At 40.4% G+C, this 19,509-nt stretch overlaps 1 protein-coding gene across 3 annotated transcripts in view; it reads left to right on the top strand.

Moving 5' to 3' along the window:
• Positions 1-19,205, top strand: part of CLCN5 (chloride voltage-gated channel 5) — a 208,782-nt gene extending 189,577 nt beyond the window's left edge. For all 3 annotated transcript variants that reach the window (XM_012106711.4, XM_042242380.1, XM_042242381.1), the window contains 8 exons: positions 1,332-1,454; positions 2,324-2,530; positions 5,369-5,449; positions 5,686-6,228; positions 8,382-8,568; positions 9,552-9,950; positions 10,581-10,797; positions 12,426-19,205. In XM_012106711.4, the coding sequence (XP_011962101.2) occupies positions 1,332-1,454; positions 2,324-2,530; positions 5,369-5,449; positions 5,686-6,228; positions 8,382-8,568; positions 9,552-9,950; positions 10,581-10,797; positions 12,426-12,516 (1,848 nt within the window). In that variant the 3' untranslated portion in view covers positions 12,517-19,205. The remainder of the gene's footprint in view (positions 1-1,331; positions 1,455-2,323; positions 2,531-5,368; positions 5,450-5,685; positions 6,229-8,381; positions 8,569-9,551; positions 9,951-10,580; positions 10,798-12,425) is intronic.
• Positions 19,206-19,509: the final 304 nt, after the last annotated feature.

Here is a 19,509-nt window from a genome sequence, read left to right as displayed (position 1 = left end):
CTTTCCTCTTTGTTTCCTCCTCATAGAGTATTCTTCCTCCCTAGCTACATTCTAAAGGCCAAGAGAGAGCAATCGTTTGTTCCTCTCAGGGACTAAAATAATGGGAACCCTATGTCAAAATTATAACTCAGAAAAAAAAAAAAACCCTAAGTGTTTTGGTTCTCCTTGTCTAGGTCAATGAATTTTTTTGATAGTGTTTTAGGTTTTAAGGGGCTTCCCTGGTGGCTCAGAGGTTAAAGCATCTGCCTGGAATGCGGGACATCTGGGTTTGATCCCTGGGTCAGGAAGATCCCCTGGAGAAGGAAATGGCAACCCACTCCAGTACTCTTGCCTGGAGAATCCCATGGAGGGAGGTTTTAAGACAGCAAAAGTCCACTGAGTTTTGTGATCCATGTAATTTGAGTGAGTTTCAACTTCTAACGTTTCTGTCATCAAGTGTCATATGCCAATGTTCAAAATATTGTTTGTTTGTTTTTTTTAAGGCATAGCTATTTTGCAAGGCTTTTAATGGTGGTGAATCCTTACTAATGGTCAAAATCAGATTTCTTTTCTGGCAGACTTCATTATAATATATAATAATATATATATATTCTGATATAAGAATATTATTTCCATTTTTAAAAATAGTCATCTCTGTTTTATTCTTTGGGCTGACATCTCACTGATTTTATCTGATGGTCACAGCCCAAAATGTTTTACTGCATATTCTTGTTGCTACTCAACGACTACACCTTTGCTACTACACTGGCAAAATTCTCTCAAAGATGTGGTCATCTCTACAGAATATCATTGCTTATTTTAAGAAAAACACCCAAGAATTTTATAACCGCCTGTGAGAATTTGACACCAAGGTAGGTAGTAGCCAAAGGTGAATTTAATGGAATTCTAGAGCCATCCTTCGCTTGAAATGTGTAGCCAAGGTTCAGCCATTCCAATAAAAGGACTGCTAAGACTTTTAATGAAATCGACATAGTATGTATATATATATATATGTGTATATATATATATATATATATATATATATATATTTGACTACAAAATCTATCAAAGCACTCATATAGAAAGTGAATTTACATTTTCATTCTTGTCCATCCTTAGAAGCCATCCTCACTTTCCTTTGGGTGGAACAAAGCCTCTCATTTTCTGTAGCAAATGAGCTGACAGTGTTTTAGTAGTTGCTTTGCTGGCAGCCTGGAAGAAACATTTTGAGCAATTTAATATTGTTTGTTTGTTTTCTGACCTCCTCTCCTGAAAACCCATTACTTAAGAGCTGCATGCCTCACTGAGGTTGTCTAGGCTAAAACCAACTTCTTTCTTTTCCCCTGTTCCAGGGAGCCTTTGCCTACATAGTCAATTATTTCATGTACGTCCTCTGGGCTCTCCTATTTGCCTTCCTTGCTGTATCTCTTGTGAAGGTGTTTGCACCTTATGCCTGTGGCTCTGGAATCCCTGAGGTGAGTCTCTAAAATGGTTTATAATGGTTTATAAGTGGTAACAACAATTAATCCTTTTTAGTTGAAACCATTTAATATGTATTCCAGCATATACTGCAGTTGAATATTAAATGAGATCGGATCCCGAGGCAGTCTAGGGCCTTTCTAGATCTTCCCTTAAGTTTCCTCCCAGACTGGGCCGCATATACATTTAAAGGGAGTTGATTCCTAGCCTCCTACGGGTTCCTGGTGAACCAGCCCCCTGAAGAATTCCCTGACTCCCTAACCAAGAAGCTTTTAGGGTAAATCGCAGGATTCTGGTCTGAAAAAATAGTGGTACTGTCATCTTTTTTAGAGCAGAAGAAATGGAACTATTTTGCTACATTTTTTACAACATGATTTGGGCTAGAAGGAGGGTGATTAAAACCCTATTTCTAACGACTTTTGGTTTAGATTACTTGATAGTGACAGAAACCACTGAGATTTTAGGTTACCTGGATGGCCTTGCCTCTCTCTGTTTCCTGATCAAGTGATAGCTACAGATTTTTTGGCAGAGAGTCAAGGCTATGCTAGTAAGGGAAAGTAAGAAAAACACCCTCCCTCTCAGCTGCCCCTTCTCCACACACATGCACTCTCATACTTAACAGTACTCCCTTGCCCAGCTATCACATGCCGCCCCCCCACCCCCAAAAGAAAAGGGAACATAAAAGTTTTAAGAACATTTCTCATTTTCTTGGTCTCCTGGGTCCCCTCCCAAACTTGAATCACTATTTCAAGCTTTTATGTATCACTTGTTTAAAAGGTGCAGTTTCTATAATGAGGACCAGATTTATTGCTTCTTAGCCTTGTTTCCTTACTTACTCCGTGTTCAATCTGTTTTTAACCTGCAGATAAAAACTATCTTGAGTGGTTTCATTATTAGGGGCTATTTGGGTAAGTGGACCCTGATGATCAAAACCATCACACTGGTACTGGCAGTGTCATCTGGCCTGAGCCTGGGCAAAGAGGGCCCCCTAGTGCACGTGGCTTGCTGCTGTGGGAACATCCTGTGCCACTGCTTCAACAAATACAGGAAGAATGAAGCCAAGCGCAGAGAGGTAATAACAAATGACTTTACCAGTGTCTCTTTTTGTTGTTGTTGTTGTTGAGAGCACAAATGGTACAATCTGGGATGAGAATTGGGGGATTCTACTGGTGTTAATGCAAATACTCTTTGACCCAAAAGTTCCATTTCTAGAAATTTATCCTGCAGACATTCTACCAGGTATGCACAAAGGTGTGTGGGGATAGTCAGTGCAGCATCTGTCAACATCGTGAAAAACTGAAGCAATCCAAATGGCCATCAGTGGGGGACTGACCGAATAAACAATATTCTGTCCATACTCTGGAATCCTATGCAGCTCTTAATGAGATAATGCTAGGTATACTAACATGGAATGATGGCTATAAAATACCATTAAACTTTGAAAAGCCAATCTCAGAATAATGTGTATAGTAAAAGTCAGTTAATGTTTCTGTTAAGTGTGTATATATGCTCCTTGAAAAAATGGCTGAGAAGTGGTTTCACCCCAAACTGTTAAAAAAAAATGTCTACTTCTGGTGAGGGGGAAAGTGAGGTAGATGCTAGTAAGGAAGAAGTAAAGACTTTAACTTTTTATAATATATAATTCTGTATAAGCATGTGCGATTTCTGTTACAAAATAAGTTGAAGAAATAATGGAAGGCTTTTAAAAGAAGTTTATTCCTGTGAAAGAATATAAGTTCAGCATGTGTTTCAGATGCCAGCTTTTATATCTTTTATTTCTGCCTAACAGCATACTGTATTTGTTTCTGTGTATTCGATTTTTCTCTCCCTGCCCTCCACCTCTGCAAATTAGTCCCACTGAAATATCTCTATAGTTGTTCTCATGTTTATACAGTTGTTAATATATGTCATTTTGAGGAGGAAGACCATTTTTTAAGACGTTCCAATTCATTGGTTACTTTTTTCCTGCTATAATTAAGAATTTGAGAAAATAATGGTTCTTGCTTTTTTTTTTCCCTTGAATTACAAAGAAATCACATATGGAATGGGTCAAGACCAAGGTTATTTCATTGAAGAGGATTTTTCACAAAATTAGAACCTCGTGATTTATTCTGAAAGCAAAAGCAAAATTCCCCATAAGACTCAGAAGAAAACTCAAAGATATTGAAATTTCAAATATGGAATACATTTTGATGGTTCAAGGGGAAAAATTCCTGGCAGGAGAGGTAGGCTAGCAGGAGAGAGAGAGGAAAATCTGAGTAGGTTGTTTAGCTATCTGTCAAATACATAAAGGCAGTCTTATATTGGTGAAGTTGTTAGATAGGAGTAATGTACAACAGAAGCTAAAGAGATGAAAAAAAAACATTTTAACTGGCAAGAATAAAGTGTTGATTGTTGCTGGTTTTGCATAAGTAGAGGTGACTTTGAAACTGTAGATTGGTGATTACTTTCATTTTATTTCATATAAAATTGGCATTTTTGTTCAAACAATTCTTATAAAATGAAAGAAGAGTTTGATTTGGTGGTTTTTCCGTACAGATATCATATATTTCTAACTAAACTCATAAATAGTTGAATATGTCATTCACTTCTTATTGCTTATTTAGAGTTGGCAGTTATTTTTTCCTGGTGTTCTCACCATCAGCAGTAACCCTTTTATGGCCTCAGGCCTTGTCATAGTGGCCAGATGGTTGAGCGTAAAATAGAGATTTGAGAAAGAAGGGCATAGATAGACTCCACTCCACAGCTTATTGGCCAGTTCAAGTCTTCCTCTCCCTCGTAATTCATCCTAAACAAAGTCACTGAAATCCCCTTTCTGAAGTTCTGTGTTAAGTGTCCTCATCCTTCTTAGATGAAAGCCATTCTAGTCTTGAATTTCAGAGTCCTCCTCAGCTAGCACCAGAGATGAGTTTCCCCCATACCCTTCATTTTCCTGGGCCATCTTGCACTTCCAGAAAAACCTACCTATTTGCCAAGAACCATTTTATTTTTTCTTTAAAAACTGTCAGTTTTATTCAACTTCCTTTTAAAAATAGCTCCTTGATACCACACATCATATATCACTCCACAGCAACCAGAATCCAACAAACTGACTTTCTCGGTCTATTAATTCTGGTGTGTTGGTGTGTTTATCATGCACTTTTTACATTCACATGCCTAAGGCTACTGCGTAAAAAGATGGTACTCTTGAAATATCACTTGCTCTCTTTCCCCACCTCCTTGTCCTTTTTGATTTCTCTCTGACAGCTTCTTCTTTCTCTCTCTCCTTACCCTTTTCCTTGCCACACCTAGACACACTTAGGTCTTAGGACTGTTCCCTTCAAAATCTATCCCCAACTTTGCTTCTAGTCACCCTCCTATTTCTGTTTCCATCGGTTACTAGGTGTGGAGTAGGGCACATAGTACAGGAAACTCTAAATACCTCTTGTCTGAATATTTGCAGTTTCTGATTAGCTGTGAGCCAATCGTTATTTCAAGTTTGAATCATTAGAGCTATCTTTAAAATCTCATTTTAAAAGCTTTTCTTTTAAAGAAAGTGCTATGTAAATTACATAACTGGAAATACTTCATTTAGGTGGTGAATAGGTCTTACAGACCATAAATCAGTTGTGGAATTGGGAGTATGGGGGATGGGAGCATAATTTGGAATCAAGTACATGCCTAAATTAATTACAAAGGCAAGGCCCTCTACATGTTCCAGCATGTGAACCATGTGTTCAAGATTCAGCGGATAATGTTTGCTCTCAAAGTAAATATATGTTGAACTTCATTTTTGATAAGCTGGGTATAGAGCAGGTAAAGTTTTCTTTGTTTTGTTTACATTTGGTAGCCACCAATATTCCCTTTAAAGTGTGACTGAAGGTAGGAACGTGGCCTTATCCTATCACTAATTTTGAGTTTTGAATCATAGGTCTTGTCAGCTGCCGCTGCTGCTGGTGTATCTGTAGCCTTTGGGGCACCTATTGGTGGAGTATTATTCAGCCTAGAAGAGGTAACTGCTTTTATTTGTCTGTAGAGCCACGCTTGTGATTTTGTGCCAGGAATTCTGGCCATTGTCTATGTATACTGCAGTCCCGAATTGCTCTGCCCAACTCTAGTGCTTTGCCACGGGACTGGAAATTTCCAGGCCATTTTCATCCTTAGCTCGAATTGCCACAGCACAATTTTTCACCCCAAATAGTTCCTGCATATTGACTTGAGTTGATTTTCTCGCTTTTTCTCCTATAGGTCAGCTACTACTTTCCCCTCAAAACACTGTGGCGTTCATTTTTCGCTGCTTTAGTGGCAGCATTCACTCTACGCTCCATCAATCCGTTTGGGAACAGCTGCCTGGTTCTATTTTATGTGGAGTTTCACACCCCATGGCATCTCTTTGAGCTTGTGCCCTTCATTCTGCTGGGCATATTTGGTGGGCTGTGGGGAGCTCTTTTTATCCGCACTAATATTGCCTGGTGTCGGAAGCGGAAGACTACCCAGTTGGGCAAGTATCCTGTTGTAGAGGTTCTTGTCGTGACAGCCATCACTGCCATCCTGGCTTTCCCCAATGAATATACCCGAGTGAGCACAAGTGAGCTCATCTCTGAGCTGTTCAATGACTGTGGCCTCCTGGACTCCTCCAAACTCTGTGATTATAAGAACCGTTTCAACACAAGCAAGGCGGGTGAGCTGCCCGACAGACCAGCTGGCGTGGGCGTCTACAGTGCAATGTGGCAGCTGGCCTTGACACTCATACTGAAAATTGTCATCACTATATTCACCTTTGGCATGAAGGTGAGGAGATTCTTTTGGGCCTTCCTGGATATTTGTGTGTCTGTAGGTTTTCAGGGCAAAGCCAAGATACCATAAAATTCTCATAGTTCGTGGGGTATGTCCACCTTCACCTAGCGTTGTCCACTAACCCACCCCAGGCCCCTTTTACCCGCACATATCCTCAATATCCTCATAACTTCTTAGACAATTGTATGGCTAGCTAAAATTGCCCAAGCCTAGTTTGAGGCCAAATGTAAACCTCAGTGATGAGATTTTAAAAGTAGAAATGTTTCCTCCTTTTCTGTGGAAAACATATTTTGCCACTCAAAAAGGATGGTAAGGTATTTATCCCAGTGCATTTTGTATCAAAACAATATCTGACCAGCACATATTTGGTCCTTATAAAGTGGCTTTGGCGTTTACCAATAAAGCAAAGTAGTTGGTTGAACCAGATAAAGTTGCCAACCATTTTAACCACTGAAATAGCAATTTCATATGGTTCAACCCAATATATAGCTAAATGTATTTTTTATAGTTGTTAATAGTGTCCAATTATCAAGAACTTCATAGGTGACCCTAAATTAATACTTAGATTATCAAAAGCTGACATCAGGCCAGTATCTTTTATTTTCAGTACTCATGATAATTTCCATGTGTCAGAAGAAATCAAGAAGGAAAATCTGTATTTTCCTCATCTTCCTTGGTTTTTATGTGTCCAGGCAACAATACTGGAGTAGGTTGCCATTCCCTTCTTCAGGGGATCTTCCAGACCCGGGGATATTCCTGACCCGGGGATTAAACCTGAGTTTCCTCCATTTCAGGCAGATTCTTTATCTGTAGCCACCAGGGAAGCCCTTCTTTTCTTTAGCACTGAACTACCAATGTATTTGCTCTATTCTCTAGAGAAATAGATTTAAAACAGAAAATAAGGGCCAACAGTGCAGTTTAGGGAGTACACTAATCTCTGAATTCATATCCATCCTCAACATGTTGAACAGATTTGCAGTGCTTCTTGAGTTACTTTGCACCTCATGGCTTCATTCTTTCATTTAAAAGTGAATTTGCAGACCATCAGACCCACCCCAATTCAAACATATTCTAGAATCAAAGCTATTTTAAAATAATCTGCTGTTTGGGTTATCCCTGTCGTCATTTTCCCTCTCTCAGCACAGAAAATTGACAATGCATTATTGTATCCTGGTGGTGGTGGTTTAGTCCCTAAGTCATGTCTGACTCTTGCAATCCCATAGACTGTAGCCCACCAGGCTCCTCTGTCTATGGAATTTCCTAGGCAAGAATAATAGAGTGGGTTGCCATTTCCTTCTCTAGGGGATCATCCTGACCCAGGGATTGAACCCTTGTCTCCTGCTTTGCAGCTGGTTTCTTTACTGACTGAGCCACCAGAGAAGCCCCAGTTACATTCTAGGAGTTCAAAAAAAAAAAAAAGAGGAGACAGATGGGGGTTCCTTTTTGGGGACAGTCATGCAACCATAGTCACTACCTCATTAAAAAACTAATTTATTCTTTCTTTTATACTATTAAACTGAAACCTCATATGCCATCCTTTTTGTGTGGGCAGTGGGTCAAGATTCAATACATGAGAGTGATTAGAAGCATTACATTTAAACCCATCACCAACATTTACTAAATCTTGGCCTTGGATGAGTTCTTAACCTCTCTGTACCTTAGATCGCTTGTGAATTGAGGATAATAACACTCGCCTCTTGGGATGGTTGTAAAGAACCCACAAAATCCAGTCTGTAGAGCATCCAACATAGAGCATTGTAGATAGTCAATAAAGGGTAATTGCTGTTGATAAGAATTCAAAATTGGGTAAACTGTCTGCATATATGAGAAACTCCATCTATTTTCCTTTTTCTTTGGGAAAGGCTTAATTTCTACCTCCAGTTCTGTGTTGGTCTGGAGAGTTCAGGCTCTTGCCTGATGGACCCCGAATCAGGGTAAGCATCTTTGCAGTTGTACTTGCCTGCACGTCCCAGAGAACCTCTAGTCCCTGTAGTGTTACACAGATCTTTGCAGCCACTTGCTAGCATAGTGCATAGTTAGATTGTCATTGGCCTGTTCGCTTTGCAGAGGGTCAGTCCTCTAGCCCTTATCACGTGCCACGTAATTACATCACTTCTCACTGACCATCTGTTGCTTTCTCTTTGCAGATTCCTTCTGGTCTCTTTATCCCTAGCATGGCTGTTGGTGCTATAGCAGGTCGGCTTTTGGGAGTTGGGATGGAACAGCTGGCTTATTACCACCATGACTGGGCCATCTTCAATAGCTGGTGCAGTCAAGGAGCGGATTGCATCACTCCTGGCCTTTATGCGATGGTTGGGGCTGCAGCCTGCTTGGGTGAGTATTGTTTGCAGTGATTTCAAAGAAATTGCTACCCAGGTGGCATTGTAAAGATGATTTATACTATACATAACTGACTGTAGGTTTTAAAAAAAAAACTATCCATTTCTTGTTGGGTTTGCCATTTTCAAGTGCTTTAAGAAGGCATTCTTTACAGTATATCTCCATTCCTCCCCTTTGAGAGGAATTCTCTCAAATTTTGTTATATTGAGGAAGAAACCAGAAATTTGGACAAAAATACCTGCACAAGAATGTTCATCATGGTATTATGTGTAATAGCAAATAACTGGAATCAACCTAAAAGTGCAATAAGGGACTGGTTAAATAAATTATGGTACACCCATATAATGCTATACCATAGAGCCACTGAATGTGATGCTAATATGTTTAATATTTTAAAATACAATTTAAATAAATTTGTAGTGATATGCAAAGTATTCCTAACATAAAGTTAGGAGAAAAGGCATGGTGGGGAATTTAAACGTATAAAACAAATTCATCTATATAAAAACATATGTTCTGAAAAAAAGTTGCTTGAAATTTTTACTCAGCATATTTCTAGGCAGTGAGTTTACAGGTAAGACTTTCCTTTATACTTTAAAGATATATATAGTTTCCAATTATTCTACAGTGGGCCTGCATGTCCCAGAGAACCTCTCACGTCTGTGGTTTTATATAAATCATAGACATCTTATGCAATTACTTTTATAATTGGGAGTTGGTGGGGAGCAATAAACAAATGACACAAGAGTGAAGGAGGTATCTTTTGTAGAGGTTATTTTGAGAAGTGTAACTCATGTCCATTGTAAACTTGTTTGAATGCAGTTGTAGGAGTCTATGCAGTTGTAGGCAAGGGCCTCCTTTTAGTGATGTTTCTGGTAAGTAACTTTTTCTGGATGGGGCCTGTGAAAGGTCCATAACTGTAATGAATCCTATACTTTTCCAGCCTTCACTAAGTAGCCTGTTGTCTATTTTTGCAGGTGGGGTGACTCGGATGACCGTTTCTCTTGTTGTCATAATGTTTGAGCTAACTGGTGGCTTGGAATACATTGTGCCTCTGATGGCTGCAGCTATGACAAGCAAGTGGGTGGCAGATGCTCTTGGGCGGGAGGGCATCTATGATGCCCACATCCGTCTCAATGGGTACCCCTTTCTTGAAGCCAAAGAAGAGTTTGCTCATAAGACCCTGGCAATGGATGTGATGAAACCCCGGAGAAATGATCCTTTGTTGACTGTCCTTACTCAGGACAGTATGACTGTGGAAGATGTAGAGACCATAATAAGTGAAACAACTTACAGTGGCTTCCCAGTGGTGGTGTCCCGGGAGTCCCAAAGACTTGTGGGTTTTGTCCTCCGAAGAGACCTCATTATTTCAATTGGTAAGGATTTCATAAAGGGGACAAGGAGGCCCACTATAGAAATAATAAATAAATATGCATGAGGGGAGGGGAGGGATAAATTAAGAGATTGGGATTAACAGACACACACTACTATATATAAAATAGATGACCAACGAGGACCTGCTGTATCACACAGGGAACTACACTCAGTATCTTATAATTACCTGTAATGGAAAAGAATCTGACAAACAACTTATATATATGTTGATATGTGTGTGTGTGTGTATGTGAAAGTTGCTCAATCATGTCCGACTCTTTGCAACCACATGGACTCTAGCCTGTCTCCTCTGTCCATGGAATTCTCCAGGCCAGAATGCTAGAGTGGGTAGCCATTCCCTTCTCCAGGGGAGCTTCCTAACTCAGGGATTGAACCCAGGTTTCCCGCATTGTGGGTGGATTCTTTACCATTTGAGCCACCAGGGAAGCCCATAGAACAAAATCATTTTGCTGTACACCTCAAAATAACATGACATTGTATATCAACTGTACAATAAATAAGCATGCATGCATGAAATGGGGAAGACAGAAGGGAGAGGGGACCGGTTAGGGGCCAGAAGGATAGAATTAGTCCTTTTTTTTAACCTTTTTCCCCCTACTTTTTTCAAATAGAAAATGCTCGAAAAAAACAGGATGGAGTTGTGAGCACTTCCATCATTTATTTCACCGAGCATTCTCCTCCAGTGCCACCATACACCCCACCTACCCTCAAGCTTCGGAACATCCTGGATCTCAGCCCCTTCACTGTGACTGACCTTACGCCCATGGAGATTGTGGTGGATATCTTCCGCAAGCTGGGACTACGGCAGTGCCTGGTTACACACAATGGGTGAGAGCTCTTTGGTGAAATCAGATTGGGTTAGAGAAAGAAAGAGAATGCAGAGAGATTAAAGAAAGAAGAGCCCAACTCACATGAACAGTAGTAGCACTTACAGACCTTTTGGAAACTCTGAGATGAAGATGGATATGTTTCTCTCATTGTCATAATAGAGAAGACGTTTGGGGAAGATAGTGGGTTTGAGAGATGTGAACTGCTGGTTGCATATCATAAATAACTCAGTTCCTCCCCTACAAAGGAAATAACTGTGTTCTTATGAACAGGCAGCACTGAAATTTAAATGGTACTAGGTAGTATGTGTCAGAGAAGGCAATGGCACCCCACTGCAGTACTCTTGCCTGGAAAATCCCATGGATGGAAGAGCCTGGTGGGCTGCAGTCCATGGGGTCACTAAGAGTTGGACACGACTGAAGGACTTCACTTTCACTTTTCCCTTTCATGCATTGGAGAAGGAAATGGCAACCCACTCCAGTGTTCTTGCCTGGAGAATCCCAGGGACGGGGAAGCCTGGTGGGCTGCCGTCTATGGGGTCGCACAGAGTCGGATATGACTGAAGCGACTTAGCAGCAGCAGCAGCAGGTAGTATATGTATGTTATTTCATCCTTACAATACCTTCGTTGTTATTATTTACTGGTGAGAAAACCAAGTTCCAGTGAGGTTTAAAGACTTGCACAAGGACACCCCAATTGATGTCTAGTTGAGGTAGGCTTTAAACACAAGTCTTCTGACTCCCATGGCTAAGGCTCTCTCTTTCTGAGATATTTCTTATCAAGTAAAGGAAGCCATGTTATTTTTATTGGGAAAAAAAAAAGCAGGTTGAGGAGAAGGGGGTGTGTGTGTGTGTGTGAACATGGTAATGTTAATCTGAAAAGTGAAAATGAAGTCGCTCAGTCATGTCTGACTCTTTGTGACCCCATGGACTATAGCCCACCAGGCTCCTCCCTCCATGGGATTCTCCAGGCAAGAGTACTGGAGTGGGTTGTCATTTCCTTCTCCAAGGGATCTTAGTGATTATATAAGAATTTCACCCTCTAAAATTTCTGAATAATGTAACAGATGTCTTGCAGAATTGAAATCAGTAAGGGGACTTTCCCTAACTGGTTCATTCAATCTTAACTAAATCTGAACTTCATGTAAGAACATATTCCACTAGATTCTTGGGAGAGACAGAAATCAAAGAGACCACCCTCTGCCCTCACGGAGTATGCGGTGTTATAGGGAAGCTGATAACAGAGCAAACTGGACAAATACTACAGAAGAGATGTGCACAGAACATGCTGTTCCTAGGAGGGCACAGTTAGTTCTGACTCGTAGGATCAGGAAAGGTGTTCTGGAAAAGGGACATTTGAACTGGGTTATGAAAGGTAAGACATGTATATATAGAGAGTAATATACACAGCAAATAGCAGGACTTAACACCTAGAGGAAGTATGCTTAAAGGGACCTATGCATCGGTCCATTTACCTGGTATGTGTAATCTAGTCCTGTTATCATTCTGTAAGTGCAAATTGTGTTCAAAGACGAAGTTGAAAACGACTGAGGAGGAAAAGTGTCACCTTTGTGAATTTTATTTTAGCTACAGATTGATTTGTGTTTGTTGTCTTCTTTTATCTTTTAGGCGATTGCTTGGGATCATTACCAAAAAGGATGTGCTAAAGCATATAGCACAGATGGCGAACCAAGATCCTGATTCCATTCTCTTCAACTAGAATCACAGGGTTGTACTGGATATAAAACAGGAAGGACATTGCAGACCATGGATATATTTTATTAACTGGGTACCCAAAACACATTTCCTACATTTGGGTGGTGAAGTTATATCAGTGTGTTGTCTCTTTCCTGCAAATTAACCAGTTGCACTACGTAATCTCTGGAAATTATTCTTCTCTTTAGGAGAAAATTCTATTAGGCTTCTGTGATATTGGATTAGGAAGATTTCATGAAAGAGTAAACAAGATTGCTATGATTTAATTCTTTTCTTTCTTTTTATTTAAAGATTTTTTAAATTTAAGACATAATTGTTAGCCAATATGCAATCACTGAAAACTATGCAAGAAAAATTCCAAATGTCCTGACCTATAGCCTGCAGGAAGCTCATGAAAAAGTCACTTTTTTGGACTCTTAACTGTCATTGGTGGAAAATGAAGTGTAAACTAAGGGGCTTTGCTTTTCCAGCCACAGGAAGGAAAGCCAGAAGGAAAATAGTAATGGTATTTTCCAGACTGTGAATTCAGTTCAAATATTATCTTGTTCCTGTTACAGTATTTAGCATTATTAGTTTTGTGTGTTTATGTACATGTTAATTTTAATGTCTGATTATAAAACAATGCTGCTTTGGTTAATCTCCTCTAAGTGAATTTAAAGAGATTAACTTTTATAGCTTGCTTGTTCCTGGTACTCTTTTGACGTGCACAAAGATAAGTTATAGAATTTTCTCCTTGTCTGCAAATAGGCTCATTTTTCCAGATGGTCTTTGTTAGCTAGTAGACAAAGACTTGGCCATGCATTTGTTAGTGACAAGGAATGATTTCTCCAGCTTCCTTGAAACGATTAGTAAAGTTCTAAGCAAAGTCAATGACTAGGTCTTTCACATTTTTGTGAGGTCCCAACTAATCCTCTTACCCAGATGCCACCTCCATGAGTGATGGTGCTTTTGGCTTCTGGAATATAGAAGAACAGTAAAGGGAACCAAATCTAAACTGCATACTGGTAAACTAGGGAAGATTCCGAGCTGTATCTGTGTTTTCATGCATTCCTTCGTAACAACCACCAGTACTAAAATGACTGGGCACTCATGCCTCTTCCCAGTGTTAAGTACGTTTAACAGGCCAGTGTTTTCCCCATGATGGTGAATTTAGGCTTGGGAGTACTTTCAGATATATTCAAGGCACTGGAATAGGATAGGCAGCTCTGACTCCCTTGAGGCTTCCTAGACTTCTAAATAAAATGCAGAACCATCCTGAGACGCAGGGGTGTGGACAAGGCCTGGTGACACCTAAGGTGCTTGTATACAATTGAAAAGGTGCCTGTCTCAATTTCCTACCACCTTTACTGCAGTAGAAAACATCTAGGGACACCTGGTGGAGTTACAGAGCCACCACCATCATTCCAGCTATGTTTTCTACATTTTTACCCACATGCTGTTGTTTCCCCTCCATTCTTCTCCCTTTTCCATGCCTTAGTCCTGAGTCCTCTCTTTGGGATTGAGCACTGTGCCCAGTTAATCATTCCTATTACAAAAAGATAACTCCTGGAGCTAGTTAAATTGTAAACCCAGCCTCCAGAAGCTTATAGCCCGTGGACCAGAGAGGCAACACACAGCCATTTGCTTTGCTCTATAGTCCAGTAGCTACTGCCATACCTCCATTCCCATGCTGATGCCCACAGCAGTGAGACTCAAATGCTAGGGGAGAGAGCTGAACTTTTCCCACTTTCCAAGTCTGTTCCCAGTGCTTCCCACCATCCTTCCAGCTTAGAATCAGCAGTCATTCAGCATAGCCTTTCCTACCCTCTGTCTCCTCTGTTCAAGCACCTCAGTGTACCTCATTTTAAAAGTTGCCGATCTCTGAGTCTAGGATTTTTTACTCCTAGATCTTATGTTTCCAAAATCTGAAATTCTTTTATTGCCCAGAACTAGGGAGCCAAGGCTTATTTTGATTTTTAGCTTTAAAGTATCAAGGCAGTCACCAGAGCTTTTCCTTTAAATATAACACTCTAGGATTTTAATGAAAAAGAAAAGACCCTCCCTGGGTTTTATTATATTATAGTCATGACTCAGTAACTTCACAAGGGACAAGTAAGTCATTTGTCCCTTCTTTGCCACTGATTCCCTCAAAAGAGATGTGGCTATTTGCCCTATCACCACATCTATTGTGCAGAAATCAAAGTTCTTATGTGTGTACTTCTGGTTCACTACCTATCCTTTCTTATCAGCCGTCCAACTAAAGTTTGCAAAACAGGAAATGTTAATATTTCTGGTATTTGATAACAGTCAAAGGTTTGGTCACATTTCTTAGGGCAGCAGTGAGATGGAGGGTATGTAAGTTTGCCTTTGTGTTTCTTCTAGGCTCTGTTTTTGATTTGAAACAGATGAGCCAGTGTTCAGGTGCTATTTCAGAGAATAAATTCAAGAAATCAGATAATACTGTGCCAAGGTATACTTTCTAGATACTAAGCACTGATTGGCCCGCCAGAGAAAAACATCCCTTTGATACCTCACTCCTAGTAAATCTCATTCATTAACCTCAGCTTCTCAGGAATCCTTGTAACTATATGCTAAAAGTTCCTGTAGTTTATGATATTCATTATATGTCCAGTCCTATGGTTTGGCTCAGAGTTTGGCTAATTGTGGTAGCGCTCCCTGCTAGACTGCTAGCTCAGCGCCTTAACATTCAGAGTTTCTTATCTTGAGGCAAAGGAAAATGTTCTTTCTGCCACTGCCAATTCAGCAGTTAGACATCATTAAACCAACAGAGCTGATATAGGGAGGTCTGTTAGTAGCCAGAAATGGTCAAATACCTCAGTGGCAAAAGACTGGGAGACCAGTCTATTCTGGAATTGAGAGAAAATTTCCCAACACAAGGGAAGGATTTATAAAAGAATGCCAATACGCACTTCGAGAGAGGGTTTTCCAAAGCAAAATATCTGTAGGCGTCCAGCCATGAAAGGAGTGAGTGTCTAGATTTTTTTTTTGAGAGAGTCTAGATTTTTAAAAATCTAACAGCTTTATTTTGTATCTTCAGATCTTCAATGTAAAGAATTAAAGAAACTGGAATAAAGCTGAGGCATGTTTAGATATACCATTGGCAGAAGCAGGGAACTGACTGAACATGCAAAGTCATGGCCACTTTGAAGATCATTTCTGTTAGTTCAGACACTCTCCTCTTTTCTGGCTCCAGTGTCCTTCTGGCTCAGCCCAGCTGGAGAAGAGGTGGTATAATCCACGGAGGCCATATCCTCTGGTGGATAATCTGACATTGACAGTGCTTTGGATGTGCCAGCTGGCAGAGCAGTCAATCTGTTTGCTGCTTGAACTGCAAAGGAGTTCAGTTGTTTGGTCACCAGAGACTGAATCTGAACCCTTTACAGAAAGAGCGGAGAACAGCATCAATTTCTCTATCAAGTCTTCAATTGTGCTTGACCAAAAGAATGATAAATTAATGGGGACTTTGTGTGGTCTAAGACTGTGAAGTAATTCTTAACTATGAATTTATGAACCTATTCAGGTGGAGGGGAGGAGCAAATAAGTTTTTTTAAAAACAACGTGCAATAGAGTCCAACAGGGAAAGTAATCACCACTGTATGTTTTAAGTATTTGAATCACCTGTCCTGGTTGGGTCCTGACCTTGGTTTGTTTAATTAGGTGGTGAGCATACCCCCATGATATCTTTTGGTTTTGTTTTTTTTAATAAATCATAAGCAGTGCAGTTTTTGAAGTTGAATATTTAATAAATGATAGTCAAGACAGTTACTGAAAATTTGAAATGGCCAGTGTGTTTTATATTGCTAAAGTACTTACTGGTGATGGACCACATTGTATTGTGAGGAATTGTTTTACTTTCATCAGATCAGAACCATATGCAGGCCACTCATCTGTTCAGAGAAAGCAGGAGAGTGTCTTTCATGGTGGTACATAGAGTATTGAGCTCTTGAAAACCCTGAGGAAAATTAAGAGTTTAGAAAGTAAAGGGGAGGTAGAATGGTGAGTAAAAGATGTCTAAATATGTGGTCTGAACTTAAGTGTCCTACAATCTTGATTTTTTTTTAAACCACCTCTGTAATTACCTGGATTCCCTTTGGAGAGAGGGTGGAAAGTTATGGTAGTGGAAAAACCCTAGTAAGAAAATATATGAATTCTTGTAAGATGGTGGGAGGAAGGTCATTCCATGCCCCAAGCCAAACACCCTGACATTTATTAAACTGCTTGATTATGTGCCTCAAGGGGAGAATAATAAGTAGTCGCTGAAAGAGCAGGCTTTCCAACCAACATAGAGGCTCAAAGCAGCATTTGGTTGGAAGCAGTCTACTTTTATGGAGAGGGCTGACCTAAGACCAGACATCTGCTCGTGGAGGAGGGCTGCGTCTCCTGCCATTGCCTAAATGGTAAGCTTTTGGTAGATTATCTTGAATTTTGATAGCAAAATTCTTAAAAAATACATGTCGTTAGCCTCCTTGGTATACACTTATTCTATATTAAAAAGAAAAAAGTGACGGTGTCTCAGAGCTCAGGGAGCTTTGTAAATTTGAACTGAAATTGGTGTAGTAGACCTGTGGCAACCACTCAACTGTGCTCTGCCTCAATTTTGATCGCTTGCCCCAAGGGGAGACTTTCTTGGACTAGTAGGTGTTAGCAACTTCAGGTCACTCCCCAAATGTTTGCTGGTCACAATCTCATTTCTAAACCTCTGCATCTGGGCAAAGTTTTGAAGTGACATAGGGAGCAAAATTGGTTTTCTACCATGTAATCTTATTTTGCCAAATCACCCAAGAAAGAAGGAAAGTCTGTGATGTGTGGAGTTTGCATTTCTTGGATGGAACCTATCAGGTCATCCAGTTCAATCCCGCAGTCATAAATTCCTACCTCTTAAGTTCCTGCCAAGAGGTCTTCAGCCTCTGTGTGCACACTCATTGAATGAATGCCTTGCCTAAAGTTCAGCCTTTTAAGGGGAAAAGGCGTGTGGTAGTATAAAATGTGAGGGTTTAAATAAATGATCTCTGCCTCTCCTCCTCTCTCCTGCTGCCCCTGTCTCTCTGTTTCTGTCTCCTCCCTGCCATGCCCTAAATTCCAAATTTTATCATGTGTTACAAGTGTATTGTTGTGAATATGGACCTTGGAAGAGGGAGAGGATCATTCTGAGAGTAGAGAATGACTTCTGAGTTGATGGACCCAACAGGGCTTTGCTCTGCTTTAGGGGCTAAAGCCAGTGATACCTGCTGGCAGTGTCCAGGGCTTTAGCATCTCGATGCAGACATGTGAAATATTCATTGCTAAACATTATTCTCATCTACTACTAGTCCAAATCTGTTGAAAGTCAGAGGCGATCTAGAACTTGATGAGTGAAATGCCTCTTGGCAGAATGAAGGTGAGGGAGTGGCCTGGGTTGATTTTGTCGGGGTGGGGATGTTTAGCCTCATTATCTTTCTGACTGTACCTCAGCTATATGGTCCTTCAGCAATGCTCCTCCTCCTCCATTTTACTTTATCCCTTATTCTCTCTCTTTCCCCTTGTCCTGCCTTTTTACTCCTCAGATTTTAATAAATATTTACTTTTTTATTATATATTTGGTCCCTCAGGACTATGTAGTGATTATAAATTGATTTCATTTTAGGTAAAAATATATAGTGTGTTTAATATTTTGTTCTTTTAAACTGTCTTTTGAAGCTATGCTGTTAACCAGGTACAGGCCAGAAAGGAGTTAAGCCTGATGAACAGCACCCTGGTCATGTTACCTAAGGATGCCATTGATGTAATGATGGTGATTCTTCTTCATTTGACCAAGGCCAGCCTCCTCTTCTTACCCTCTGTCCAGTCATTTCTGGCTGTCGGAAAAACACCAGCTGTCGGGTGAGCCAGTGAGGCCAGGATGATCAGGGGGGCTGGGTCCAGCCCAAGGACCATTCTATGAATATCTCTGTAGTGAGCTCATTTGTAGAGCTGGCTTCAACTGCAGTAGCCAAAGAAAACCTGTCTGACTCAAAATTTTAGTTCCTGAGAGTTGGTAAAAGTTCAAATGAAGCTAATGTGTATAGACATCAGCAGTAGCCTAGGTGTATCCAGACACTAGAATCAACCAAAGCTAATAGAGCCTGAGTTTCCATAGGAAGCTTGGTGCTGAGCTGTTCAGAGCAATTATTTATCTGAGTGCTGCCAATGCTTTAGTCACACTTTCTTAGCTTTATTGTAACTTTTAGAGATGTTGGTCCCTGTTCATAGGCACAGCCTGTACCAAAGCTATGGCTTACTGCACACTTCATTCTGCTCCCTGGTGAAGCATAGCAACATAGTTTTAAAGGAAAGATGTGAGCTGGGGAGTTAGGAGACCTAGTTTCTATTCCCTATGCTTCTACTAACTAGCCTCGAGATCTTAACCGCTCTGTGCCTCAGTGTTCCCATCTGCAAAATGGGGATAGTGTTAATTGCCCTACCTACCTCACAGGGTTGTTGTGAGGATAAACTGAGACAATGAAAGGAAAGTACTTTGACAAGTAAGTGCTATGCAAATTGTAAGAAATGGAAACAATCATGTTACAGGCAATGGAATGGACTTTGGCAGAAGGGTTAATGGGATTGTCCAGCCCTTTCTCTGTGTGGCTTAAACCCAAGTCGCCATTGCTTTATACATTTTTCACTTAGCACAGATTTGTAATTATGCATGTAATAAAGCACAGCCTTATCCAACTTGGTGTCTGGTGTGTTTCTGAAGACCCTTGATTTTGTAGCTATTGATTTCTGATCATAAAATTGCAATGTGGAGGTTGGAGGAGGGTAGTGTGAAAGATACCTGAAAACTCCTACTGGCTGGCCTACTTCTTAAAATGATTTATTAAATACTTAGTTAGATTTACAGATTGAGTAATACTTTGAGCGAGCTCCAGGAGGTGGTGATGGATAGGGAAGCCGTGGGGTCGCGAAGAGTCAGACACAACTGAGAGGCTGAACTGAATGCTTTTTACCACGAGGAGACAAATGAGGAGCACTTGGT

Source organism: Ovis aries, chromosome X (assembly GCF_016772045.2).
Source record: "Ovis aries strain OAR_USU_Benz2616 breed Rambouillet chromosome X, ARS-UI_Ramb_v3.0, whole genome shotgun sequence".
NCBI classification, from domain to species: Eukaryota; Metazoa; Chordata; class Mammalia; order Artiodactyla; family Bovidae; genus Ovis; species Ovis aries.
The sequence above is the reverse complement of the archived record's forward strand: the minus strand, read 5'-3'. Positions and strand labels throughout refer to the sequence as shown.